The sequence below is a fragment of the Hipposideros armiger genome, unplaced genomic scaffold (assembly GCF_001890085.2).
Source record: "Hipposideros armiger isolate ML-2016 unplaced genomic scaffold, ASM189008v1 scaffold_302, whole genome shotgun sequence".
Classification (NCBI taxonomy): domain Eukaryota; kingdom Metazoa; phylum Chordata; class Mammalia; order Chiroptera; family Hipposideridae; genus Hipposideros; species Hipposideros armiger.
In genome coordinates this window covers 148,152-170,618 of record NW_017731652.1, presented here as the reverse complement: position 1 = coordinate 170,618, position 22,467 = coordinate 148,152, and the positions used below count along the sequence as shown (strand labels likewise).

General features: G+C 47.4%; 2 protein-coding genes across 9 annotated transcripts in view; one reads left to right on the top strand and one right to left on the bottom strand.

Annotated features, from left to right (window-relative positions):
• The window catches only part of NEO1 (neogenin 1), a 261,075-nt gene extending 239,785 nt beyond the window's left edge, over window positions 1-21,290 (top strand). For 5 of the 8 annotated variants that reach the window (XM_019659581.1, XM_019659586.1, XM_019659583.1 and 2 more), the window contains 8 exons: window positions 487-555; window positions 4,161-4,308; window positions 8,780-9,018; window positions 9,577-9,669; window positions 13,332-13,490; window positions 17,354-17,617; window positions 19,563-19,699; window positions 20,488-20,839. In XM_019659581.1, coding sequence (XP_019515126.1) covers window positions 487-555; window positions 4,161-4,308; window positions 8,780-9,018; window positions 9,577-9,669; window positions 13,332-13,490; window positions 17,354-17,617; window positions 19,563-19,699; window positions 20,488-20,571 — 1,193 coding nt within the window. In that variant the 3' untranslated portion in view covers window positions 20,572-20,839. Of the gene's footprint in view, window positions 1-486; window positions 556-4,160; window positions 4,309-8,779; window positions 9,019-9,576; window positions 9,670-13,331; window positions 13,491-17,353; window positions 17,618-19,562; window positions 19,700-20,487 lie in introns of all 8 variants that reach the window. The other 3 variants (XM_019659588.1, XM_019659587.1, XM_019659584.1) reach the window with 2 other exon arrangements.
• Window positions 13,523-22,467, bottom strand: part of HCN4 (hyperpolarization activated cyclic nucleotide gated potassium channel 4) — a 68,492-nt gene continuing 59,547 nt past the window's right edge. The window contains exon 10 of the transcript XR_002125928.1: window positions 13,523-13,566. The gene's annotated coding sequence lies outside the window, so the exon portion shown is untranslated. The remainder of the gene's footprint in view (window positions 13,567-22,467) is intronic.

Sequence of the window (22,467 nt, the reverse complement as noted above, 5' to 3'; positions counted from 1 at the left end):
AACTAGGTAACTTTATAACTTGAGAAAAGCACTCAAACATCGCTGGTACCTGCTGGCCAGATCAGCATAGCTGGGGCCCCTGGAAGAGTCCCGTTCTTTACTGCAGAAGATAACTGAACTGGTCCCTTTGCCAAGAGAAGCTGCTTCTGCATAAGTGCTCTGAGCCATCTTTCAGAAACTGTTTCCCGGGCTAGAGAAATGGGTGTGTTCCCACGTTATGAACAGCAAGTAGCAACCTAGTTACCTGCTAGACACAGCCGTGGAAAAGGGTGGCAGCCTTTCAGATGCCTCATTGCAGAGAAAACTGTACCTTAGCTTGCTTTGCACAAACAGACTATATTTTCCCCCATTGGTGATGTGCTACTTCATTTTCTCATGGACAGAGTAAACTGAAAATCGTTTTTGTAGAAAATGCTCACTAGCTGTGAAGTGGACTTGTCACACCAAGGGGTTGGGTCATTACTGACATGATTTTTCCTCCTTCAGCCTCAGGGTCTTCAGGAAAAGGAAGCCGGCTACCAGACCTGGGATCTGACTACAAACCTCCAATGAGCGGTAAAGCGCCCCCCCCCTCGCCCCCCACCCTACCGTCTTTTGGTCTAAATATGAGCATGATGCAGCTGTTTGACATCTTGAAATGTCGTTTGTAGCTTGTGTGGTGACTGTAGCATATTTCCTTTTATTTAACAGAGTTAGCTTTAGGCATTTTCTGACATACTGAATTATTGCAAACCCATTTATTATAGGATCAACAAATAAAATTGTTTCCCCACATAGCCAACTTAAAATAATACTAATTCTAAACAAACACTTTTGCCCAGTGCCCCTAGAAAAGAATTAGAACCTTGTTTTCAAAAATAAACCCTCTAGTAGAATCACCCAGAACAAGCCTAAGAAATGCTTTGGAATCATCAGTTTCTCCCCAAACTACTTACTGTAGTGTTTTTAGTTTGGAAATTCTAAAAAAGTTCTCCCCACTCCCCTAGCTATCCTGAGAGCTTGTGCCTCCTGATTAAATGATGACACCTACCTTTCTACACAACTTTACCATTTGTAAGTTGCTTTCACACATGAAATCACATGTGACCCTCATAACACTGTGAAGCAAGGAGAACAGATATCATTATCCCGTTTTATACATTAAGAGACTCCGTGGAAAAGGAACATGCCTGGATCCCACTAATTATGGAAGTTCTAAACCAAAACCCAGGACTGACTTCCGATTGTGCCTTTTCCTCTGTCACACAAGCCTGGAACCCACCAGGTTCTACGTCACATGTGGGAAAATCCACACAAGTAATTACTAGAAATAACCCTGATGGTCTCCTTACTCTGCCAGCGAAACACGGAAGAGAAAGGCCTGTCCTCTGGAACGCCTCCTCTCATTGTGGAAATTAAATGATCTCTTCATATCCAGCTCTCTACTTAACTAAAAAGTGGTACTGCCCGGATTTCAGTGAATCAGCCTGTTCTTAGGAGAGCCAGGCAAACTCACATGCTTCAAGAAACGTTTAGTCTCTGAGTTCTAGGATTTTGTGAGTTTCTTCTCTAGGGGGCGCCTGTGTTACAGTTATGTGCAGTCCACCATGTAATATCGAAGGCTGTGAGAAAAGTCATCATTTGTTTGTCTTGTCTTTCATTTATGCATTCTTTCATTCACACATAGTTTTAAAGGTTCAGGTTCTGTGTAAAAGGCTGTGGGAACAATAGGAGTGGGTAACAAAGTACCTGACAGAGAAAAGGGCAAGCACTGGAGAAGGGGCGGTGTTGGACCCAGATTTTACAGGATACATAGAGGATTGCTAAATATTGGCGGGGGCTGCGGGGGTGGGGAGGGAACATTTAGGAAGCTGTGACAGCACGTGTGAAGGCATGGCAGTAGGAAACAGTGCTCTCTGCGGGGAGCACACTGCCTAGGGGCAGGAGAGAGCCTTGGGTTAAAGAAGACTGGTCAGAAGCAGCGTGCCAGCAGCTCAGGCACGAGTGCTAAGACCTGTGCACTTCATCCTGTAAATAACACGTAAGACTCTTGTGCTGGTGAACCATGACTTCCATTCACTGAGTATCTACGATTATTACTCTGGTGACAGTGAAGAATGAGCTGGGGGCTAAGAGTATAAAGTCAGAGAGGAGTGGTTAGGAAGCTGCTGCACTTATTCAGGGGAGGCTTAAGAAGCGGCTTCTCTTTGTCCCCCATTAGGAGAATGGACGCTCCCTCTGCTTCTGTCTTAGAAGGCAGCTTTGGGCCAGCTCAGAAGTGAGCGGTCAGATGCACTTAAATGAGAAGTCATCTCCGTGCAGTGCGGGGACGAGCCAGCACCACCACCTCTGCCCCCTCCAGTCCCTGGCCCCCCGGGCCTGTGGTGGGGCAGCCTGTCCCCCTGCACACCCACTCACAAGCTCTGCACTGCTGTTAATCAACGTTTCGTGTAAAGCCCGAATATGTTCTAATTTACTGGCCCCTAGTTCTGTAGTCTTCCCTGAATATAAAAATGTTATTTTATTGAAGGTCAGTGTGTACATTTTGAGTTATCTATCTGCTTACCTTTTCTCAGAAATGAAGGATACAAATGATTGAGCCAAATGTAGAAGAATAAGCTCTTAAGCTCTCCTAATTCAGCCAGGTTTTGCACTGTGCTTAGAGGTAGCCAATGAAATCACAGAATCAGAAGCCGGATGGCCGGCTAATCCGGTGTTATGGAAGGGGTTCCCACGGTAGGCACAGTGTGGATCAGAGCGTAAATTGTTCACCAGGCTGTATATGAGAATTACTGTGGGAGCTTTTCTGAAAACACAGGTTCCCAGGTAGGAATGGTAGGCATGCCTTCCACAACATCTCAGAGCAGGTGCACTGACTCTTCTTAAGTACGTACAGTGACTCAACACTCATTACTTGTACAGCTCTGACTGTTAGAAAGGAGAGAGCGAGATCAGAAGGAAAGTCTGCAGATGTCCATGGGGGTCGGATCTGAGTGGTAGGATTGCCCACATTGTATAATATGAGCATGCATAACTTCTCATGAGGTGGGAAGCAAAAAAATGTTTTAGGAAATGGAAAAGGAAAACTTAAAACAGAGCTAGATTATAAAAGACATTGATAAAAAGCTTGGACCTCATCTAAAGCAATGGGGAAATAATAAGAGGAAAATCTAAATTTCCTCAAGGTCCTGAGCCATCTGGCCTCTGCACACCTCTCCAGCCTCAACTCGGTCTTTTGCTTCTGACTTCCTTCCCTCTAACTTTGCAGACCTACATTTGCTTAAGCAAACTGCCTTTCTCTTCCTTGAACACACCAAGCTCATTCCTACCTGAGGATCCTTCCCTGAGCTGTTCCCTCTCTCTGGAATGTTCTTCCTCCGGATCTTTGCATGATGGGATCTCTCTTGTCATTCAAATCTCAGCTCAAATTCAGTGTTCTCAGAGAACTTTTCCCACTCAATATAAAACAGCCACCCAGTCACTGTATTATACCCCCATTTTTTTTTCATGGCACTCATTACTGCTAATAATTCCTTATTTTTCTTCTCCTTCCCACCCCCACCCCAACTTTGTCACTCACCATTGCATGCTCATGCCTAGAACAGTGCCTGGCACCCGGTAAGCACTCAGTAAATATTTGTCAAAGTAATGCATATGTACAGTACTTTTCCTGAAACAGAATAAGAGAATTAACTCTGCATAGATTGTATTTATAAAAACAGAGAGACTTCATTTTTCAAGTAATTTTTTGTGATCTCAGACACATTTTGGAAAAAAAATTTTGCTTTCTATGAATGTACGTTTTAAAAACAGTTTTGAAACTCAGAAAACTAAATGATTTACACACACAGTGCTTCCAAGACGGATTTATGTATAAGACGCCAGAGGGGCACACCCTTTCTTTGTCCAAGTGTAATGTTCAGTGTGATTGGAGAAGCTTTTCTGGAATACCAGCTCCGTGCCAGGCGCTGCGCTGAGGTGTCCATAGAGCAGAGACTTAACTCTCTAGGTCCCACAATCTAGGGGAGGTGGTCATGTTTATGAGACACTGCTCTACAGGCAGGGTGACAGCTGTCACAGCCACTCGCATAAAACCCTGCACTCACACGAAGGTTTTGCAGCCTGACTGTGTGTTTTGGCCGCCCTCTAACAGTGACCCATGTGCCGTTTCCCCTGTCTAGGCAGTAACAGCCCCCATGGGAGCCCCACGTCTCCGCTAGACAGTAACATGCTGCTGGTCATCATCGTCTCGGTGGGGGTCATCACCATCGTGGTGGTCGTCGTCATCGCTGTCTTCTGTACCAGGCGCACCACCTCTCACCAGAAAAAGTAAGGAGCCCCTGGACTTTGGGTGTCCTTTTGCCTCTCGTGACTTCTGTATTTGGAGTTGCACAGAGTTAACATGTAAAATACATGCAGAGTGATGCTGTAAATATGTTTAAGGGACGTGACAAGCAGTTCCTCCTACAGGTGTATATCTGTCGGGCCTGCCGCGAAAGAGGTGGCAGGCTCAAAAGGGATGAGAGGGTTTATGGAAGGGACCGTTAACAAAGTCCTAGGCAGGGCAGGGCAAACTAGGAGCCATGTTCAGGGGCCACCTTTGGTGGTGACAAGGATGTCACCTCAGGCCCGAAAGGGCAAGAGTTCTTTCTGAAGAAGAGAAAACTGTTTGCAGAGATATGAAGCTGTAGAAGACGGCTTCCCACTGGAGCTGTGTGGTGGGGGGAACAGAGCCACCAACAGCTGCTGGCCCAGCAGGTAGGGCTCATGAGAAAAAAACACCTCTGACCCTCCAGCGTCTCAGCCAAAACCAGCTGCAAGCCAGGGGCAGGGTTAGTAGATACAGTAGTTCGTTTAACTCAGCCTCTCAAGTTACAGAGCCAAGTAGAGCAGAGATCCAGGGAGGCAGTGGACAAGGTCCCACCTTGCTGGTGGCCCCCTGGGAGGGAGCACTGCCTGTATATTCCACAGCGACCAGTGGGCACAGGCTGTTTCAGGGCATAGATGCCAGTGGAGATGGAAGGAGACCACAGACCTCTTATCCTACATCTAAGTTTAAGAATAGTTTTAAAGAAGTGCTGCCAAGTGTGGAAGCTGAGGTTGGGACTGGGGTGGGGGTGTTCACTGACTTAATGAGTAAGAAAGGATCGTTTATAATTAACATACCATGTTCACAGAGAGGCTAGGCGGCTGCTAGCCCTGAACTCCTCTGGGATTTTGAGACTTGTGGCTAGTTGTCTAGAGCAGACAGCTCGTTGACTCAGTTCTGTAGTGCTGGATAACAGATACACTCCTGAACTTGAGAGAACCCTTGACCCTGGATCACATTCAACTCATATATCCAGCAGTGAGACAGACAGCATTCAAGAAGAGATTGTGAGTTACCCCAACAGCAAAAACACAATGTGGGTATTGAAAAGACTTCAATTGCAGTATTCTAAAAGATCGGAAGATGGAAGAAGTATTGCTCCATAAAAAAGAAAGAAATTCATGTCTGTTTCTGTGATTACCCGTCAGATTTGATCCACCCAAAGCCAAGTACAATATTAATAACAGTAAATGTGTTTGCAATGTAGAGGACAAATACAAAGCCACCCCGTACCTGCTGCTTGTGAGGACTTTAGGTCATTTTCTGTAGGCTCTGTGATGTGTTTACTCTTGGTTTTGCACAAAGAAGATAGCTTTCTACAGCGTGCATCACATCACTTTTCCAAGAGAATGGAGCCTCCTCTTATTAGCCTCCTGACCATTGACTCTTTCAGCTCTCCCGATCTACTTTGGATCATAGAAAACTGTCACTCTTAAAGCCTCAAGGACTACATTTTTTTCTACTCTAGAATTTTTCTGCAAGATTCTCCTTTCAGCATATCACATTTATGAACTTGATTTTATATCTGGTTTTAGAAATCGAGACAAGAATCTAAATTTAAAAGAATCTAAAACACAAAATGACAGTATTTCCTAGTGCTTTGGGGGATTTAAAATGCAAAGTAAATGAAAAAGTACTCAGTCTTCAGATTGAGAGGAAAATGGGTGGCTGACAGGCTCTGTCCTCTGTATTTGAATCTGTAAGCCCTGTAGATTTGGGTCCCTTTTCTTAAAAAATTGTGTCGGATCTTCAGAGGGCTTTTCTCCGCCTCCTTCCCCAGTGACCCGCTTTCCAAGCATTCCACTGACCATTGGAAAATATGTGAGCTTTTCTTACTGCTTCTCTTCCTGTCTGATACCTGAAGCAGCTCCCCTTTCAGCTGTAGCTGTTGACAGACTGCTGGAACCTCAGAGCTGACAGAGCATGTAGTCTGGCCCCTCCTTATTCCTCTGCAGCCTCTCACCCTCCACAGGGGAGAACTACCTCCGTGTGCCACCATCACATCTAGAAACCTTTCTGCATGAGGACGCATCCTTTTCTCACTCTTTTTAAATGCCCTTCCTCCTGTCTGAAGCCAGCTCTCCATTTATCCTCTCGATCTCAGCGTCTCCTGTCTTTTGAAGACCTTGAACTTGCTGTTATCTTTCTCTTCAGCACAGCCACCCTGCCGGTTAGCTCTGTCCCTTCAGCGTTTAAGTGGGCTCAGACTTCTTCCATGTTAAGAAACAGTTAGAATTATAACCCTCTCTCTACTGTGTGGGGCTGACTACCAGCTGCTTACAAATCCCTGCCTTTCCTGCTCCACAAAATTTTTGAATACTTACCTACACTCACCCGTTCTTTCACTGCCTACTCATGCCTCAGTCCTTTCTGATCTGACTTCTGCCTCTACTGCTTCACCGAAGTCACCTCTCCTGCATTTCCTCTGGAATGTCTCAGAGGCACTTGGTATGTCCAAGACAGAATTTATAACCTTCCTGTCAAACTTTTTCTACCCCATTATTCCCAAAGTTAGTGAATGGCTTACACTGAAACTTGGCATTATCTTTTATTCCTCTTGCTTCATGACTCCTGACCCACTGACATCCATTTATTCACCAAGGCTTGTCATTTCGGGCTCCTAAGTAACAAACTTGCCTCCTTGCCCCATGTCCCCTGTCCCGGGCCACCATCGGTCGTGGCTGAGGTTACTGCATTACATCCTAGCCGGTCCCTGTTCTGTCACCTACCCCTCATATCCCTTCTTCACACCACAGTGGGTATAAATTTTTAACTCGTATTGATCTCCTTACTCTCCTGCTTAAAAAGATTTTGTGGTTCCTCACTACTCAGAGGGAAGTTTAGACTCTTGGCAGAGCTGTAAAAGCCCTTTCCGATCCAATCCCTGAGTGCCTTTCCCATGTTCCCACCACTCGGGCCAGCATCCCCACAGGTCACTGCACACCCACCACTTGGGACTTGGTACAGATCCTCTGGTATCCGGCCGTTGCTCTCTGCCTCAGGGGTTTGACAAAGGCTAAGTCACCTCTGGGAATGCACCTCTGCCCTGCCCCCTTCAGAGATTGGCCTAAATGTCACTTCCTCCTGCTTTTTCCTGGCCGCCTTATGTCCAGCTGTTAAGAGGTTACTGTAGGGCCGGCCGAGTGGCATGATGGTTAAGAACTGGCTTGGGATGCCAGAGGGCCCCGGTTCGGATCCCACTTATGAGGGCCAGTGACACTGCCCTCTACAGCTAAGATGCTGAACAACAGCTCAACCTGGAGCTGTGCTGCCCTGAGTCGCCGGCAGCGGTGTAGGCTGCAGCCCCTATGGCAGTGGGTTGCCATAGGCTACCGTGTGTAGCCAGCAGCCAGCGTGAGCGGCCAGCAGCCGCAGTGAGCGGCCGTCCAGAAGCCGGCAACTGATGTGCCTCGCCTGGGAAGAGCGCAATGATGGTGCCAATGAAGCAACGTCTTCCACAACTAGACTGAAGAACAAAACGACAGCAACTTGTCTGTTCCCCTTCCCCCAACTCCCCAGCACTGTTCCCATCCCCCCAATTCCCCAATAAAAATCTTTAAAAAAAAAAAAAAGGTTACTGTAACATTTGGCATTTCATTAAACTCAGAGCCTTTTAAAATAATAGTTCAGTGTCTGTCTTCCTGAGCAGGAGTACAGAGGGCACAGCAGCCCAGCACAGTGTCTGACACACATTAGGCACCTTATTAGATGGTGAGTGAGTGACGTAATGGAGAAACTAAGGCACAGAGAAGTAGAACTGTCATCGGCACTCAACTTTCCCCAGTCGATAGCCCTAGCATGGGTTACCTAAAATGTCACACAAAACAAACTCCAGACACAGACAGCAGAGTGATGGCTACCAGAGGGGAAGGGGGTAGGGGAGGACGAAGAGGATCAGGGGGTCAAACATCTGTCGATGGAAGGAACTAGACTGTGGGTGGTGAGCCCTCAGTGGAGTACACAGATGTTATGAATTTGTACACCTGAAACTTATGTTATTAACCAATGTCACCCAAAAATTTAATAAATAAAAATAAAATAAAATTTTGTCTTCCTTTATAAGCCATGGACTACCGCTACCCCACTGTTAACATTTCCAGTGCGTGTTGTCCTTTCTCAATTGATGGAAACTTGCGGAGGAACCTTCTGCTTTAGAGATTAGTTGATTAAAAAATTCCGCCTAATCTCTTGCTACTCAACGAAAGTCACAGATATGCCCTTGTACATATATCTCTAAGTATACATGGACAAAGGAGAGACACATTTACTGTCCCCAGAAGTAATCTTCTTGCCTCTGTTTTTCCTCTTTGTTCATTTTTAGTTGCTTTTGATTGAAGCTTCTCTCAGAAGGGCAGTTTTAATCATTCAAACCTTTTGACAAATATGTTTAAAAGAGTTACTTTAAAAACCTCCTGTTAATTTTGTGCCTAGAAAACGAGCTGCTTGTAAATCAGTGAACGGCTCCCACAAGTACAAAGGGAACTCCAAAGATGTCAAACCCCCGGACCTCTGGATCCATCATGAGAGGCTGGAGCTGAAACCCATCGATAAATCTCCAGACCCAAACCCCATCATGACCGATACTCCAATTCCTCGTAACTCCCAAGACATCACACCAGTTGACAATTCCATGGACAGCAACATTCATCAAAGGCGGAATTCCTACAGAGGTACAGATTTCCCCCCAAATGCTGGGAGACTGTTTTTGTTTCAGTCATTTTCCATTTCATCAGGTTGCCTTAAATTTGGTGATGCCTGTACAAGGTTATGTTTAAAGGAATACGTATTAGGGTATGTGGTCAGCATCTGATGACGGATCTCTAGCTTGTTTGGGGGAGAGGTTCTGTGCCAAGATGAGACACCTTCTAGATCTCGGTCTCTTCGTCTGACCTCGCCAGCTTGCTACTCAAGCGTGTGAGACAATAGCCCATGTCTGCATTTCGCCTGTCCCTTAGTTGGCATCCAGCTGTCTCTGTGGTGTTCAGAGTGTCCTTGTCTGGATACTCTTACAGACACCACGCTGACGCCTGGCGGGGTGGCACTCTGTTGGCTGGGACTCTGCAATGTGCTGATGATCATTTCCCTCATTGTTTCGCTTCCTGCAGAAACGCCCTGTCCCCATTTTCTTGTCTGTGAGTCCTGAATCCCCCATCACTCTGTTTTGCTGCTGAGGCTGTGCCATGGCCTGGGGCACACGTTTGTAACCAGCCTCCATGTTTGATGTCTAGGGCACGAATCAGAGGACAGCATGTCTACACTGGCTGGAAGGAGAGGAATGAGACCCAAAATGATGATGCCCTTCGACTCCCAGCCGCCCCAGCGTAAGTTAAAGGCTGCTCTTCTGTAGCACTGCCCGTCTGTTCGTGTGGGGCCAACTGTGCGTGAGCTGGTTGACGTCACATGATCCTGACATCTAAGAACATCCACCAAAGCTTTGGCACGCTGAGGGAGGAAGTACCAAGCAGTGTCCTATTTTGCAATTAATATTATTGAGACTAGCTTCTTTCATTATAGAGTAAAGAAGCTAAAAGACCAGTTTCCCAGTCTCCCAGGAATAGGGACTCAGTCTCCCTGCAAGTGCACAGCATCTCTGTGGGAGACATGGGGCGTCTGCCCAGGGTGGGCGATGATGGCCGGATGGCAGTGTCACCCAGGTGTCCTGACACACACCCGGTGCTGATGGGCTCCATGGGATTTTTTGTAATTAGTGCACTTTATACTTTAGAGTAGTTTGAGGTGATAGTGTGGAGTCTTTAAAGCGATGTTTTTCAACCTTATTTTTCAACCATATTTGACCCATGCCTCATTTTGATAAGCATAAAACTTACCCAACCTCCTTATTTTGAAATTCAAAATAAGTTAAGTATCATGATTAAAAGCCAAAAAGCAATAGGACAAACCAATTCTTTCTTTCAAACTACTGTGTCTTCTCCCTTGTAACTGTTTGCAAGGCAGGTAGCTGGCACGGCGGGGCTTCCAGCCAAGGGTCCCCTGTGCCATTCTAGAGTGAAAGGAAGCCACCTGCCTATCAATATCAAGTTTTACAATCTATTTTTTTTTACACTTTATTTATTTTGGCATTCAATATTATTTTTATTTTAACTCAATATTAATTTCAGGTGTACAGCATAGTGATTAGACGTTTATATAATTTAAGTGCTTCCCCTGACTAGTCTAGTACCCACCTGGCACTATACACAGTTATTACCATATTACTGACTATATTCCCTATGCTGTACTTTACGTCCCCATGACTATTTTATAACTGCCAATTTGTACTTCTTAATGCCTTCCCATTCTTCACCCTGCCCCCCAACCCCCTCCCATCTATCACCCCCATAAATCTAGTGCCCATAAGTTTTACAAACAATTTGACCTTGAAGTATTTGCTCTAACCTGCACAGTAAACCAGTAGCATCAATACTGTCAGATACCTGGATTCAAATCCTGAAAGCACCAAATCCTGCAAGATCAGTTTTTAATTTAAATGAGCTTTTGAATTTTTTGTTTATTTCTTAAAATGCTCCATTTCAGAACTCTGAGCCATCTCTCTGTCAGCAAGTGAAAGCAATTCAAATAATCACAATCACAGATACCCTACACGCACAAAGGTGCACCCTGGCACCCTGTACCTGGAACCTGGTGGAACTCCCGAGTGTGTAAATGTCTGCGCCCACACACCCTCTCTCCCTCACTGTGGACAAACATTATAGGCACTAGGTTCTAAAAATCAGCTTTGAAAGAATAAGGGCCATTTATTATAATTATAGGTCATTTCTGCACAAAGTACATTTTGCTTAGGGTCCATGCTGAAAAGAAGGGCCTGCACTTGGAAGCATGTGGGGAAAAACCATGGTTTCCCTCTTATAACAGGGTTCCCAGGTTTAAAAACATAAAAGTCCAAAAAGGTAAATGAATCCATTCCAACATGGTCGCTTGACTGCTTATTTGTTTGTTTGGTGTAAGACTTTAGGTCTTACCCAACTGGCTTATTTTTAAAACGTGAAATTGGACTATTCCGATTCCCAGATTTGTTACTTTTAAATATGTTAAGGAGAAAAGATGTCTTGTACCAGTTGATACCTTTTTTTTTTCTCATTTTTTGGTGGTGAGGAAGGAGTGTGCATAAATTTGCAGTATTATTTAATTCGTGCTCAGCAATTGGGCAGGTGAGTGGAACCTTTAATTCAAGAATCTGAAACCAGGTACCCAGAAGACTTTGATCTTTGGGTTTTGAGTTATTCCTCTCCCCACATGGCTACAGCCCTTGTTTGCAAGCTGGGGTGCCCTGGAGTCTGTGCCCACCAGCCACCAACCTGGCCTTAAATGGCTGAGCACTGCTCGGAGAGCACGGAAGCGTCGGGCTCTGATTTGGCTAATGATCACCGCCTCTGTTCTAGGCAGGCTCTTCATGTTGTTTTATTTTTTATTAATTTCCTTTGGAAGGCCTGGAAATGCCTTAAACAAGAGAGACTCAATTTTGTTTTTCTTTTGTGAGAGTCCTCTATCCTTAGAACTCTTGTGGGTATTCCCCTCATCCTAGTCTTAATTCTGAAAAACACTGAGTCTGAAGCCGCTCACTTCCGAAAACCACCGGTCTTCCCATGGGGGGGACGCTGACTCCCAGACTACCCTGAGATCCCTCCTCAGCCAGCTTTTCCAGCTTGAGTTTTATGCCAAAGGACCCCTGAGCCTTCTGGTTCCCGAGAGCAGGGAAAGCCCTGTCGTTGTTCCCCAGGACTTGAGGGGGGTGGGCAGCGATGCGCCAGGGTCCTGGTTGGTTGTGCCACCTGCTCGTCTGCAGGTGGCCTGACAGGAGAGAGATGGAGAAGAAAGGCATCTATTTTATTGACCGGGATTTTCTTCACCAGAGTAATGTTGAGTGGCCCCACAAAGACCTAGGGAAATCCTAGGTGACAGAAGACATTTTCAGACTCCAAAGACTAAGTTTATCACAAAGATCATGAAGCCCTTGCTTAGAGAAAAAAAAGATCCCGTGTGCCTGGTCAACCCCACCTGTTTACCTATTTAGGGGCTTTAGAGCCAGTTATTTTGATCTTAAACAACTACTCTAGGGAGGACCTTAGGAAAGTTTATTCCCAAACCTGGCTTCCAGTTTTGTTTTCATCTCGGGGGGTCGATAATGAAGCCTCATTAAAGAACTGCTTTGTCTTCATTGAAAGTTGTATATGGGACATCTGTGTGGAAATTTGGATTTGTTAGCCGAATGCAGCCAATGGAATTCCTTAGCCAGTGTGGAAAGGAACGGGGCAACTGGGGAAGAGCCTCGTGTATTGTAAAATGTGAATGGATGTGGCAGAGCTCCCAGAGTAGAAGTTGTAAGAGATGGATGAGTTCCATGCTTTTAGTAGGAGTTTGGATGCAAGAGTTCAGTTCCATTTGCATTCCTTTTAAGGTATGAAAACCGAGTAAACAGCTACTCATTCATTCAGCCCAAATACCTGTTGCATGCTTCATTCAACCAGTAAGAAAAGGGAGACTGAATCAGGAATATACTAGAAGGAGAAGGGACTTCTAACCTTTTAATAGGAAAAAATAATAGAAACATAAAACGACCATTTCTTTCTTTATGGATTTACATTTTGTGACATTCAAATAGATATTTTTAATAACTCATGTAATTCATGTTTATTGTAAAAGAACTGGAAACCAAAAGAAAAAAATGTTTAAATCCTGCCCACCCTTCCCCACAAGATAATCTCCATTAACATTTTAGTACATATTTCCTCAGACCTTTTTTTTCCTGTGTATATAGAGAGATGTATACACAGGAGCATGTTGATTTTTTAAAACAAATGTAAAATCTGTGGCTAATTGTCCAAATCCAGCCAGCTGCCACCAGAGGGCCCAGGGGGTGGTTGTGCGGTATGGGAGGGGGAGAGTTGACTTTGCTCTTGAACTGTGACTTGTGTGTGTCTGTGCAAGCATGGTAAGCATTTCTCTGTCTTGTGTTCATCCACAGCTGTGATTAGTGCCCATCCCATCCATTCCCTCGATAACCCTCACCATCATTTCCACTCCAGCAGCCTCGCTTCTCCAGCTCGCAGTCATCTCTACCACCCGGGCAGCCCATGGCCCGTTGGCACATCCATGTCCCTTTCAGACAGGGCCAATTCCACAGGTGAGAGACGAGGATCAAGTCCCAGGTGGAAAACATTCCAAAAGAGTTGGCAGGCTGAAATGGGGAAGGACTTGCCCTGTTTAGGAGGATATGGAATTGTTCTCAGTGTCATTTATTTATCATAACATTTCTGTTTCTGACTCAAATTTGTTTTCATGACATTCACCCCATTTTTCTCCCTAAGTGTTACGCGCTCAGTGCATAAGGTGTCGTCTCAGTAAAAATACGGTAACTAATCACACAACCATGCCTCGTGCCGTCAACTTGCATCTTAATTCAGCCATATTCTCAGTTTGTTTACTTTTTTAACCCTCCAGTTTGAAAGGCAATTTACTTTGGGGGATTTTCAGACAGTAGAGGTTGGCTCTGCCTTGCTGTCCCCCTAACGCTGGGAGGGTCCGTAAGGGCAGCCATAGGGACTTCTTACATAGGTCTTCCTAGCATTGCCATGGCCTGGAGTAAGAACAGCGTCCGGGGGCGGGCTGGGGACAACAGCCACGTGGAGTGGGTACGTATCGTAAACTTCAGGGTACCCGGCTGGTTACTAAAACGTGACAGGACTGCACAGACAGGAAATGGGCCGAACAACCTGCAGTGACTTAAGGAAACACATTGCCAGATAGTCAGGTCCCAGTTTAGAAACCTTAAGAAACAGCATTATCAAAACAGTTTTAATGAGGAAATAGTGAAAGTGGGAGACAGTAAATGGATCAGATACTCTTGTTCCTCATTAATTGAAAATTAATTTACACCCTCTCAGTTTATCGGTGCAAATCTGATAAAGTCTCATATAGACAGCATACTCTTGTCCCATCATTTGAAACTTGTTAATAGTTATGATGTCACTAGTAGAACTAAGTTTTAGTGGTTCTGGGGACTAAGAGAATTCTAAGGGAATCCCACTGTAAGAACCTCACAACTGCGTTTAGGAGTTTGGATCACAATACCACCCTCCTCTCCTTTACATGCTGATCAATTATAAACATGCCCAAAACATCAAATGAAGATCAAAGCTCTGTTAAGGGAGACCCAACAACTCCCAGAGTATCTCCTCCCAAATCTTTACTTGGTTTGGAGAGCATTGCTTGAACTCTTCTCTAAAATGGCCTTCCTACTGTCTCCCTCCAAATCCAGGTTTGGGGCCCAGGCTTTAGGGAAAGATGGTGAACAGGAGGCTGAATGGAGAAGCAAAGTCAGCCCCTCCTCATGGTCTTAGCTAGAACAGGGACAGGGAAGGCCACCCTCTGTCCAGATGTGCTCTGAGGAGGCAGTTGTGTGCCCTGGTCCTGGCAGGAGTCGCACCCACAGGATGCGGGCCTGCTGAGTGCCTGGCAGCCCTTCCCAGTCAGAGGAGCCCTGCGCCTTCCTCCTGGACCAGGAGAGGGTGGAGGTGGATGAGAAGCCCTCCTGCTAGAGGTCGGAGCGTTGGTGCACGTTCCATTCTGTATGGACGTAGGCAGAAGTGAAGAGAGGAAAAACGTAATGATTTGCATTACTAAGGGGTTCCTTGCTGTAATGACCAGAGGGGATAAGAGAAGGTAAACTAGGGAGAGAGAGAGTCGCTGAAGACAGATTTGCAAAGTAGAATAAATATCTAGAAGTGACCAGAGCTCCCCTACTCCTTATCCTCTCGCGTGTGGGCTCGGCTTTCCTAGAACTTAGCCAGGGCCGTCCATGCTCTGGAGAGCATTAGCTGTCTCCTCCTTGGACATTTACGTGTCACCAGCTCCTGACGTAGGAAGAGCACTGTCCACTTGGCCAGGTCCTTGGCCAGGGGAGACTTTGTGTCTCTAACAACTTTGAGAGGTCCGTCAGTCAGGTAGTAGGCCTCTCGCCAGCAGGAAGCTCCAGTATAGCAGTTTTCCCCCTAGGCCAGTGGAGCTGTCAGATCTCAGGGTTCACCCTTCATGGAGAGGACATTGTGCCTGGTGCTCTCTGGAGCTGCATGGCAGGAACAGCGTTGACTCACGCAAGCAATGCTGGTACTCTTTTCACATTTCCCACCATCTCTTTGGCCCTCGGAAGCCTACACAGCAAATGAAGGCAGGTGAGGCAGCCAAGGCAGGCCTTGTGTCCCGCGTGGCCCGACGTCTCTGCCAGCACAGCTGACGTGGTCCAGGCGGGAGCCTGCTTTCTCTCTCTAGCCCCGGCACCCCTCCCTGCCCTCGTTCCACCCAGTGTAGGCCCAGATCACAGAGTAGGACGAGCAGCTCCCAACTGTAGTGATGGCTGGCGTAAGCAGGCATGAGAAGTGAGATCGTCAGCACGCCCACTGAGAGAGTGAGAAGGGTGCTAAGCCTGGCAGGGTTGTCGGCCATGCTTTCAGCACTTAAGGAGGGTGAGAGTCCCTCCTCCCTGGGACTCAAGACCTTTGAGCTAAGAGGTGACACTTGTGACTGGCGTGGCCTGTCTCCTGAGAGCCCAAGGGAGCAGGTCCATTGCTACCTCAGCAACAAAGGCAGGGAACTAGGTTAGATTTCTGCAGGCTGTTCATGCATTACTACTTAGACGCACCATTTTCCTTAAGGGTGAGGACTCCAGGAGCCACAGGAGGCCTCCTTCAGGCTGCCTGGTGCAGCCTGCTGCTCTGAGCGGGGGTCCTCAGGCCCCTCCTCAGGGAATGGCTGGTGGTCTTCACTGGCTCCCATTGTTCCCCCCAGAGGGGCTCCCTGGGCCCTGTTGCTGCCTCTGCCCCTGCAGGGTCAGGAGACAGTGGCATTGGGCATGGAAGGGCAGTGTGGTGCGTGGTAGTTCGGAGCATGGGCTTGTGCGTCCAGCCAGGGGTTCAGATTCCCGCCTACCTGTGTCAGTCGATCCTGGGGCAGCACCCAGCCTCCCCCGCCTTCTGAACTGTGAGGGCTGAACAGCCAATGAATGTGAAGCATTTAGCGTCGACCTGGCTCACAGTCAAGCACTCAGTAATTTACAGAGAAAAGAACCTTATCAGTTATTCAAGTCCTGTGTTCAGTTCTTTTCATACATCTTCTCAATTAATCCCCAACACATGTTACTCTCCCTGTTTTGTAGATGATGAAACTGAGACTCAGAGAGATTTAGTGACTGCCAAATTCACCCTGCTAGTAAGGCAAGAGTCGAGTCCAGGCCTACGAGACTCCAAAGCCAGTGCCTTTTCTCCCCCACCATGCTGCCTTCCAGGACAATTCTGATCCCTCTTCACACATTTTGAGATCATTGGAGACCATGTTCTTCCTGAGTGTTCCCCTTCTCAAGGTTGACATATCCCTATTTCTTTTTTGACCAAACGCCCTTCACGTGGCGTCACCTTAAGGCCATTTGCAGACCTGTGGACTGTTTGCTTGTCCAAGTTTCACGGGAGCTGTGGGGCTATCGCTCTGGAACCCTAACAGCCCCCAGGGCAGGCAGGCCTGTGGCATTGCCGTCCTCCAGGGGCCACCAGGCCCTGTGGGCAGGGCTGGTACCGTCAGGGACCCAGCCAGCCCTGGGGACCAGATACCTTACCTACAGAAGGCCAGTCACTAGTGCTGTCGATCACTGAGTGAACTTTTCAATTTTCTTTTATACTTTCTTACATCTTAATAGACAGTAGTCTCACAAACCTTTTTATAGTAAGTACCAAAAACTTTAAATCTGTGAGACTGTGACCACCTAGCTGCATTGGTTGGAAAAATCCCAGCAGCTGGCTGACAGAACCATTTAGGGCTCTTAGATTAGTTCATGTACCGAGCCTTGGCAGCGGTGCTCATCCATGCTCCCATGGACCAGCACTAATCCTGAGCGCGTATGGAGCCAGTTTGAGGGACCCTTCGAAGTAGCCAGAACCCTGGGGTGTATGTGTGTTTAATGGTTTCCTAAATGCTGACGTTCCAACTCTCCTGCTGTAGAGTCCGTCCGCAATACCCCCAGCACCGACACCATGCCAGCCTCCTCGTCCCAGACATGCTGTACCGACCACCAGGACCCAGAAGGGGCTACCAGCTCCTCATACTTGGCCAGCTCCCAAGAGGAAGACTCGGGCCAGAGCCTCCCCACAGCGCACGTGCGCCCCTCCCACCCCCTCAAGAGCTTTGCTGTGCCGGCCGTCCCGCCCCCGGGACCTCCCTCCTACGACCCCGCGCTGCCCAGCACGCCGTTACTGTCCCAGCAAGGTGAGTGACCGCAGCAGCCCTGGGGGGACCTGTGGCCCTAGCTTATGGCACATCTCTTTAAAGAACAATGAAGCCAGTATCCTCCAGCCTTCCACAGCAGGTGAGAGCAGCCGCGTGTCATTGTCCCTCTCAGGGAGTACATGCTATCCTCCTTTGGGGACTCCTGTGGACCAGAGCACTGGCTTTATGAGCTGTGGTCTGCTCAGTCTCCCAGCACCGCCTCCCTCATAGGATCCCACAAGCTGGAGAAGAGGCAGGGAGGCCAGGGCTCGGAACAAGGAGGAACCTTAGGAGACGCCCCCTGGGGAAGGCAAGGCAGCTCCCCGAGTTCACACAGCTCAGCAAAGCCACAACCTCAAAGGCAAGCCGTCCTCCTCCCCACATTATTATCTAGTGTGGTGGTTTGTTCAGACTAGCTCAGTGATTTTCAAGCCTTTTGGTCTCAGGACCCCTGTATACTCTTAAAAGCCATTGAAGCCACAGCGGAGCTTTTCTTCAATATTTACTATATTAGTAAAACTGAGAAATTTTTAACTTTTATTAATTAACTTAAAAATAGCAATACATCTATCGTGTTAAGATAGCACATTTTTAATAAAAAATAACTTTTTTCCAAAACAAAAATATAGTGAGAGGAGTGACATTGTCTTATATTTTTGCCAGTCTCTTTAACGCCTGGCTTAATAGAAGACAGCTCATACCTGCCTCTGCGTTTAGTCTGTCGTAATATATTGTTTTGGTTGAAGTATAAGAAGAAAATCTTACCTCACAGATATGTACTTGGAAAAGGGAAGAGTATTTTTATAACTTTTTCAGATAACTGGATATTCCTTTTTGATACGACAGCGAAACGCAGCAAGTTGTAGTTTCTTATAGGTTTGTTTGTAAGGTGGAATCAGAAACCATATCCATGAACTATTTTACCCTGTTCCATTAAAGTCCATCTGTCTTGTACTTTGAGTACATGATATTGAACATCACACAGTAGTCGTTTGGAAAATACTGTTCACTAAGTTGTACAGATCTTCCACAATATCTAAAATTACATTCATTAATACCACCAAAGTCTGTAGGTATTGGGAAGCTCTCAAGCTCATGGTGGCAGATGGAAGGTTTTCAAAATTCTAACTTTCACTTGAAACTTAATTTTTATCATTGGCTATAAATACTGTCCATTGTTTTCCTTGAAGTGACTGGCTCACTTCATTCACTTTCTAGAAAACGTCTGCCAAATGCTCAGGTCTGCATAACAGGTTTGTCATCTGCCTTTGAACTAACATTGGTGTTCTGTGATAAACGCGGCAGTGCCACTCGCAGCCCAGGCTGTCACAGAATCCTGTATGTAATACTGTCATACCTTGGTTACAGCTGGAGTACTTCATGCATACTTTATATTTTCATACTTTCCATTTTGTCGCACAACCATTTTAAAAGATGTGTAGTCAAGGTCAGGATTTACTAAATCATTCTTACTATTTCATTAAGGACGATCTTGAACCGGCAATTTTTAAACTGCAAGTGTGTGTCAGTGAATCACTTTACAGTTTGGTGCCACTGCCTTAATTAGTGCTAAGGCTCTCGTCATTTCACCCATGGTTGATTTTGTACTATCAGTATAAACACAAAAAAATGTCTTAGTGTTATTACGAAAAGAATTTTGACCTCCAGGCATTCTGCTGCGGGGTCCATGGACCAGAACCTTTTGAGACCCCTGGACTAGGAGAGTAGTTTTCTAAGTAGTTTTCTAATGGACTATTTCCTCTGGTCTCTCGGATGCCCCACTTTCTCCCTCCTCCTGTCTTGTTCCAGCGCTTTCTCGGCACAGGAGCACTGCATTGGGTCTGGGCTCAGCCCTCACCCTGAGACAGCGTTTGGCTCTTAGGTCCCTCTGTGAGGTCTGGGGGGCGGGCCCAACCACCCCCCTGAAGGTGCCCTTTCCCCCCAGCTCTGAACCATCACATTCACTCAGTGAAGACGGCCTCCATCGGGACTCTAGGAAGGAGCCGGCCTCCTATGCCAGTGGTGGTTCCCAGTGCACCTGAAGTGCAGGAGACCACAAGGATGCTGGAAGACTCCGAGAGTGTAAGTTTCCAGGGCCGTCGGCCCAGCCAGGACGCCGAGGGGGCTTCCCAGGGCCTGAGCTGTGCTGGTGGCACCGGCACTCTGTGCTGGCCCAGAAGTGGGAAGCAGACACGCTCTGAGCGTTCTCTCTGAGATGGAACTGTGCTAAGGGTTTGGTCGCGCACTCGCTCTGCTGAATCTTGGATTAGCTTGTCTCACCAGCCCAGCTAGTGCTCCCCACCCCAACCCCCACCGCCTTCCCTTTAGTTCTGTCCTCTCTCTGGCCCTCGTTTCTTGCTTTGAGCCATGCACATGCTCTTTTGCCCATCGGTCCCACTTCAGGACCTTTTCTGAGCAAGATGCTGGAGGGGAAGGTGCTTGAGTGGTTGCTCACAAACCCAAAATTAACAAGGTTTCTCCTTGACCTTTTTCTCTCTCACATTCCAACAAATACACTCTGCCTCTCTATTTCCAGATACAGGCCTCTCTAGAGAGGAAAGCTTGGGGCCCAAAGATCAGGGGACATCCCAGCTGTGTTGACTGTGACAGAGACCTAGACAGGCCATGCTGCGGCCTGTGAGGTCATTGTGACCCGGGGCAGTGTGGTGGGGGAGGGGCACTTTGCAGTGTAAAGAAATGAGTGGTTGCTAGCTTGGGAGCTGAGTGACCTTGGCACCTCCTGAGTGTCTGACCGTTCTGGGCTGGTGAGGTTTTGGTAGTCCAGGGGCAGTTTGACCACTGATCATCTGGCCTCTCCTTCTGGATGGCCCCTCAGATCCCTCCCAGTGACAGCATTCTGTCTTCTGCAGAGCTATGAACCAGATGAGCTGACCAAAGAGATGGCCCACCTGGAAGGACTAATGAAGGACCTAAATGCCATCACGACAGCATGATGACCTTCAGCAGGACATGACCCTAGACCTGAGTCTGGGACTGAGCCTTGAAAACAAGGAATTGTACAGAGGACGAGAGGACAGCACTTGAGAGCACGCAGTGAGCACGCAGACCAGCCATGCCCCCGCGTGGGGCTGGCTCCAGGCATGGCCACCTGCCTCTCCTGCTCGGCCCGGACGAATCCCGGGTCCAGGCAGCTTCCCTTTGCCCGCTGAGACCCTGCAGGACTGGGCACCAAGGGCCAAAATGCCGTGTCCAGGGAAGAGGCAAGAAGAACAACCTGCATTTCCCTTGTGGTCAGGCTGTGTCCGTGCTGCGGCTGCATCGCCTTTACGGCGCATCATCGGCATTCACGTACAACTTTGTGTCCTGTTCTGCTTTACCTTTTTCCCAAGAAAAACACCATCAAAACCAAGGAAGTCGGTGATGTTCTCCACACGTGGTTGGCGTTCGACTGCTTGTTTGAGTTATGCACGGAAAGTCGCCGACGTATGGGTTGTCCAGGGCGTGGCTTGTTTTTTGTTTCTGTTCTTATTTTTTAATTCTGAGTCATTGCATCTACCAGCTGTTAACCCATCACTTTGAGGGGGGAAGAAACGTTGCATTGCTGTTCGTAAGCTTTTTTATTATTTTTTTATTATAATTATTAAAGGCCTGACTTTCTCCTCTCATCACTGTGAGATTACAGAGCTATTTGAATGGTATGTAACATTGAAAAGACTTGTTTGTTGCTTCTGTGCAGTTTCAGTATTGGGGTGGGGGTGGGCTGGGGGGGTGGGAATAGGAAATGGAGGGGCTGCTGAGGTCCTGTGAATGTTTCAGTCATTGTACTTTCTTCCAGAAGCCTGCAGAGAATGGAAGCATCTACTTTATTGTCCTTTCCTGGCATGTCCATCTCTATTGTCACTAAGTTGCAACTGGAGTTTCATTTGGATCTAGTTTAAAAAGTCTTCTGTGCAATAGGTGGGTCCCAGGCTGTAGCTGCCCTGAAGTCTTGATCAGATAGTGATAAGAACGTCGGTGCCGAGCAGTCAGGTGCTGTGTGTCCACCCACAGGAGCGATGGGGAACAGGGCTGCAGCCTGACCCACTCCTGGGAAATCCAAGAGGAGAACGGAGACCCTTCCTGCTGGTCTCATGTGTTCCCTTTGGGGAAGGTGGGCGTTAAGGAGGGAACTTTGTTTCCAAGTGCAACTACTTATCTCTTGTTTCTCTCCTCAGCCAGTCCAGCTCTCACGTTCTGGTCTGAGAGCCCCTTAAGAAAAGCATTAGCTAGCGTGAGGCAGGCAGGGCTGCAGGACCCAGGAGGCTCCTGCTCCTTTCTGAACATGTTTTCTAAGTAGCAGACAGGGACAGCGGAGAGGGACCCAGGAGGCAGCTGCCCCTTCTCTGTCCCAGCAGCTCGGCTAAGCCCCTGGTTAGAGCGGGGCCGCAGGAGGTTTCTGAGGCACACTGAGTGGCCTGGCCACACACAGAAGCCTTTGCAAATAGTTCTTGTCTTCTTTTTCTTAAAAGGATATGGAGCTGAGGTGGGTTCTTTTTTAATATTAAGGATATATTATGAAAAAATACAAGACTGACCCTCAGGCGTCTTCCCCTCCTCCCCAGCAAGCCCCCAGAAGAGAGCATGGTGGGCAGTGAGAAGGCCCACCGCCCGGGCTTTGGCTCTGTAGCCAAAAGCGGTCAGCCGCTGAACCCGCCGCTGGTTCCCCAGCCCCCCTGCCCTGAGCACGGCCCCACAGGCACCCCACTCGCCTTTGTACATTGTTATTTCCCTTTTTTAGGTCTTCTCACACATTTGCTTTTCCAGATGATGAACTCTTTGTATTTATTGTTTTGGGGGCAATGAAAAGTGCGATGCTGGAACTCTGCCGTGCCGGCTGGTGGGGCAGGTTC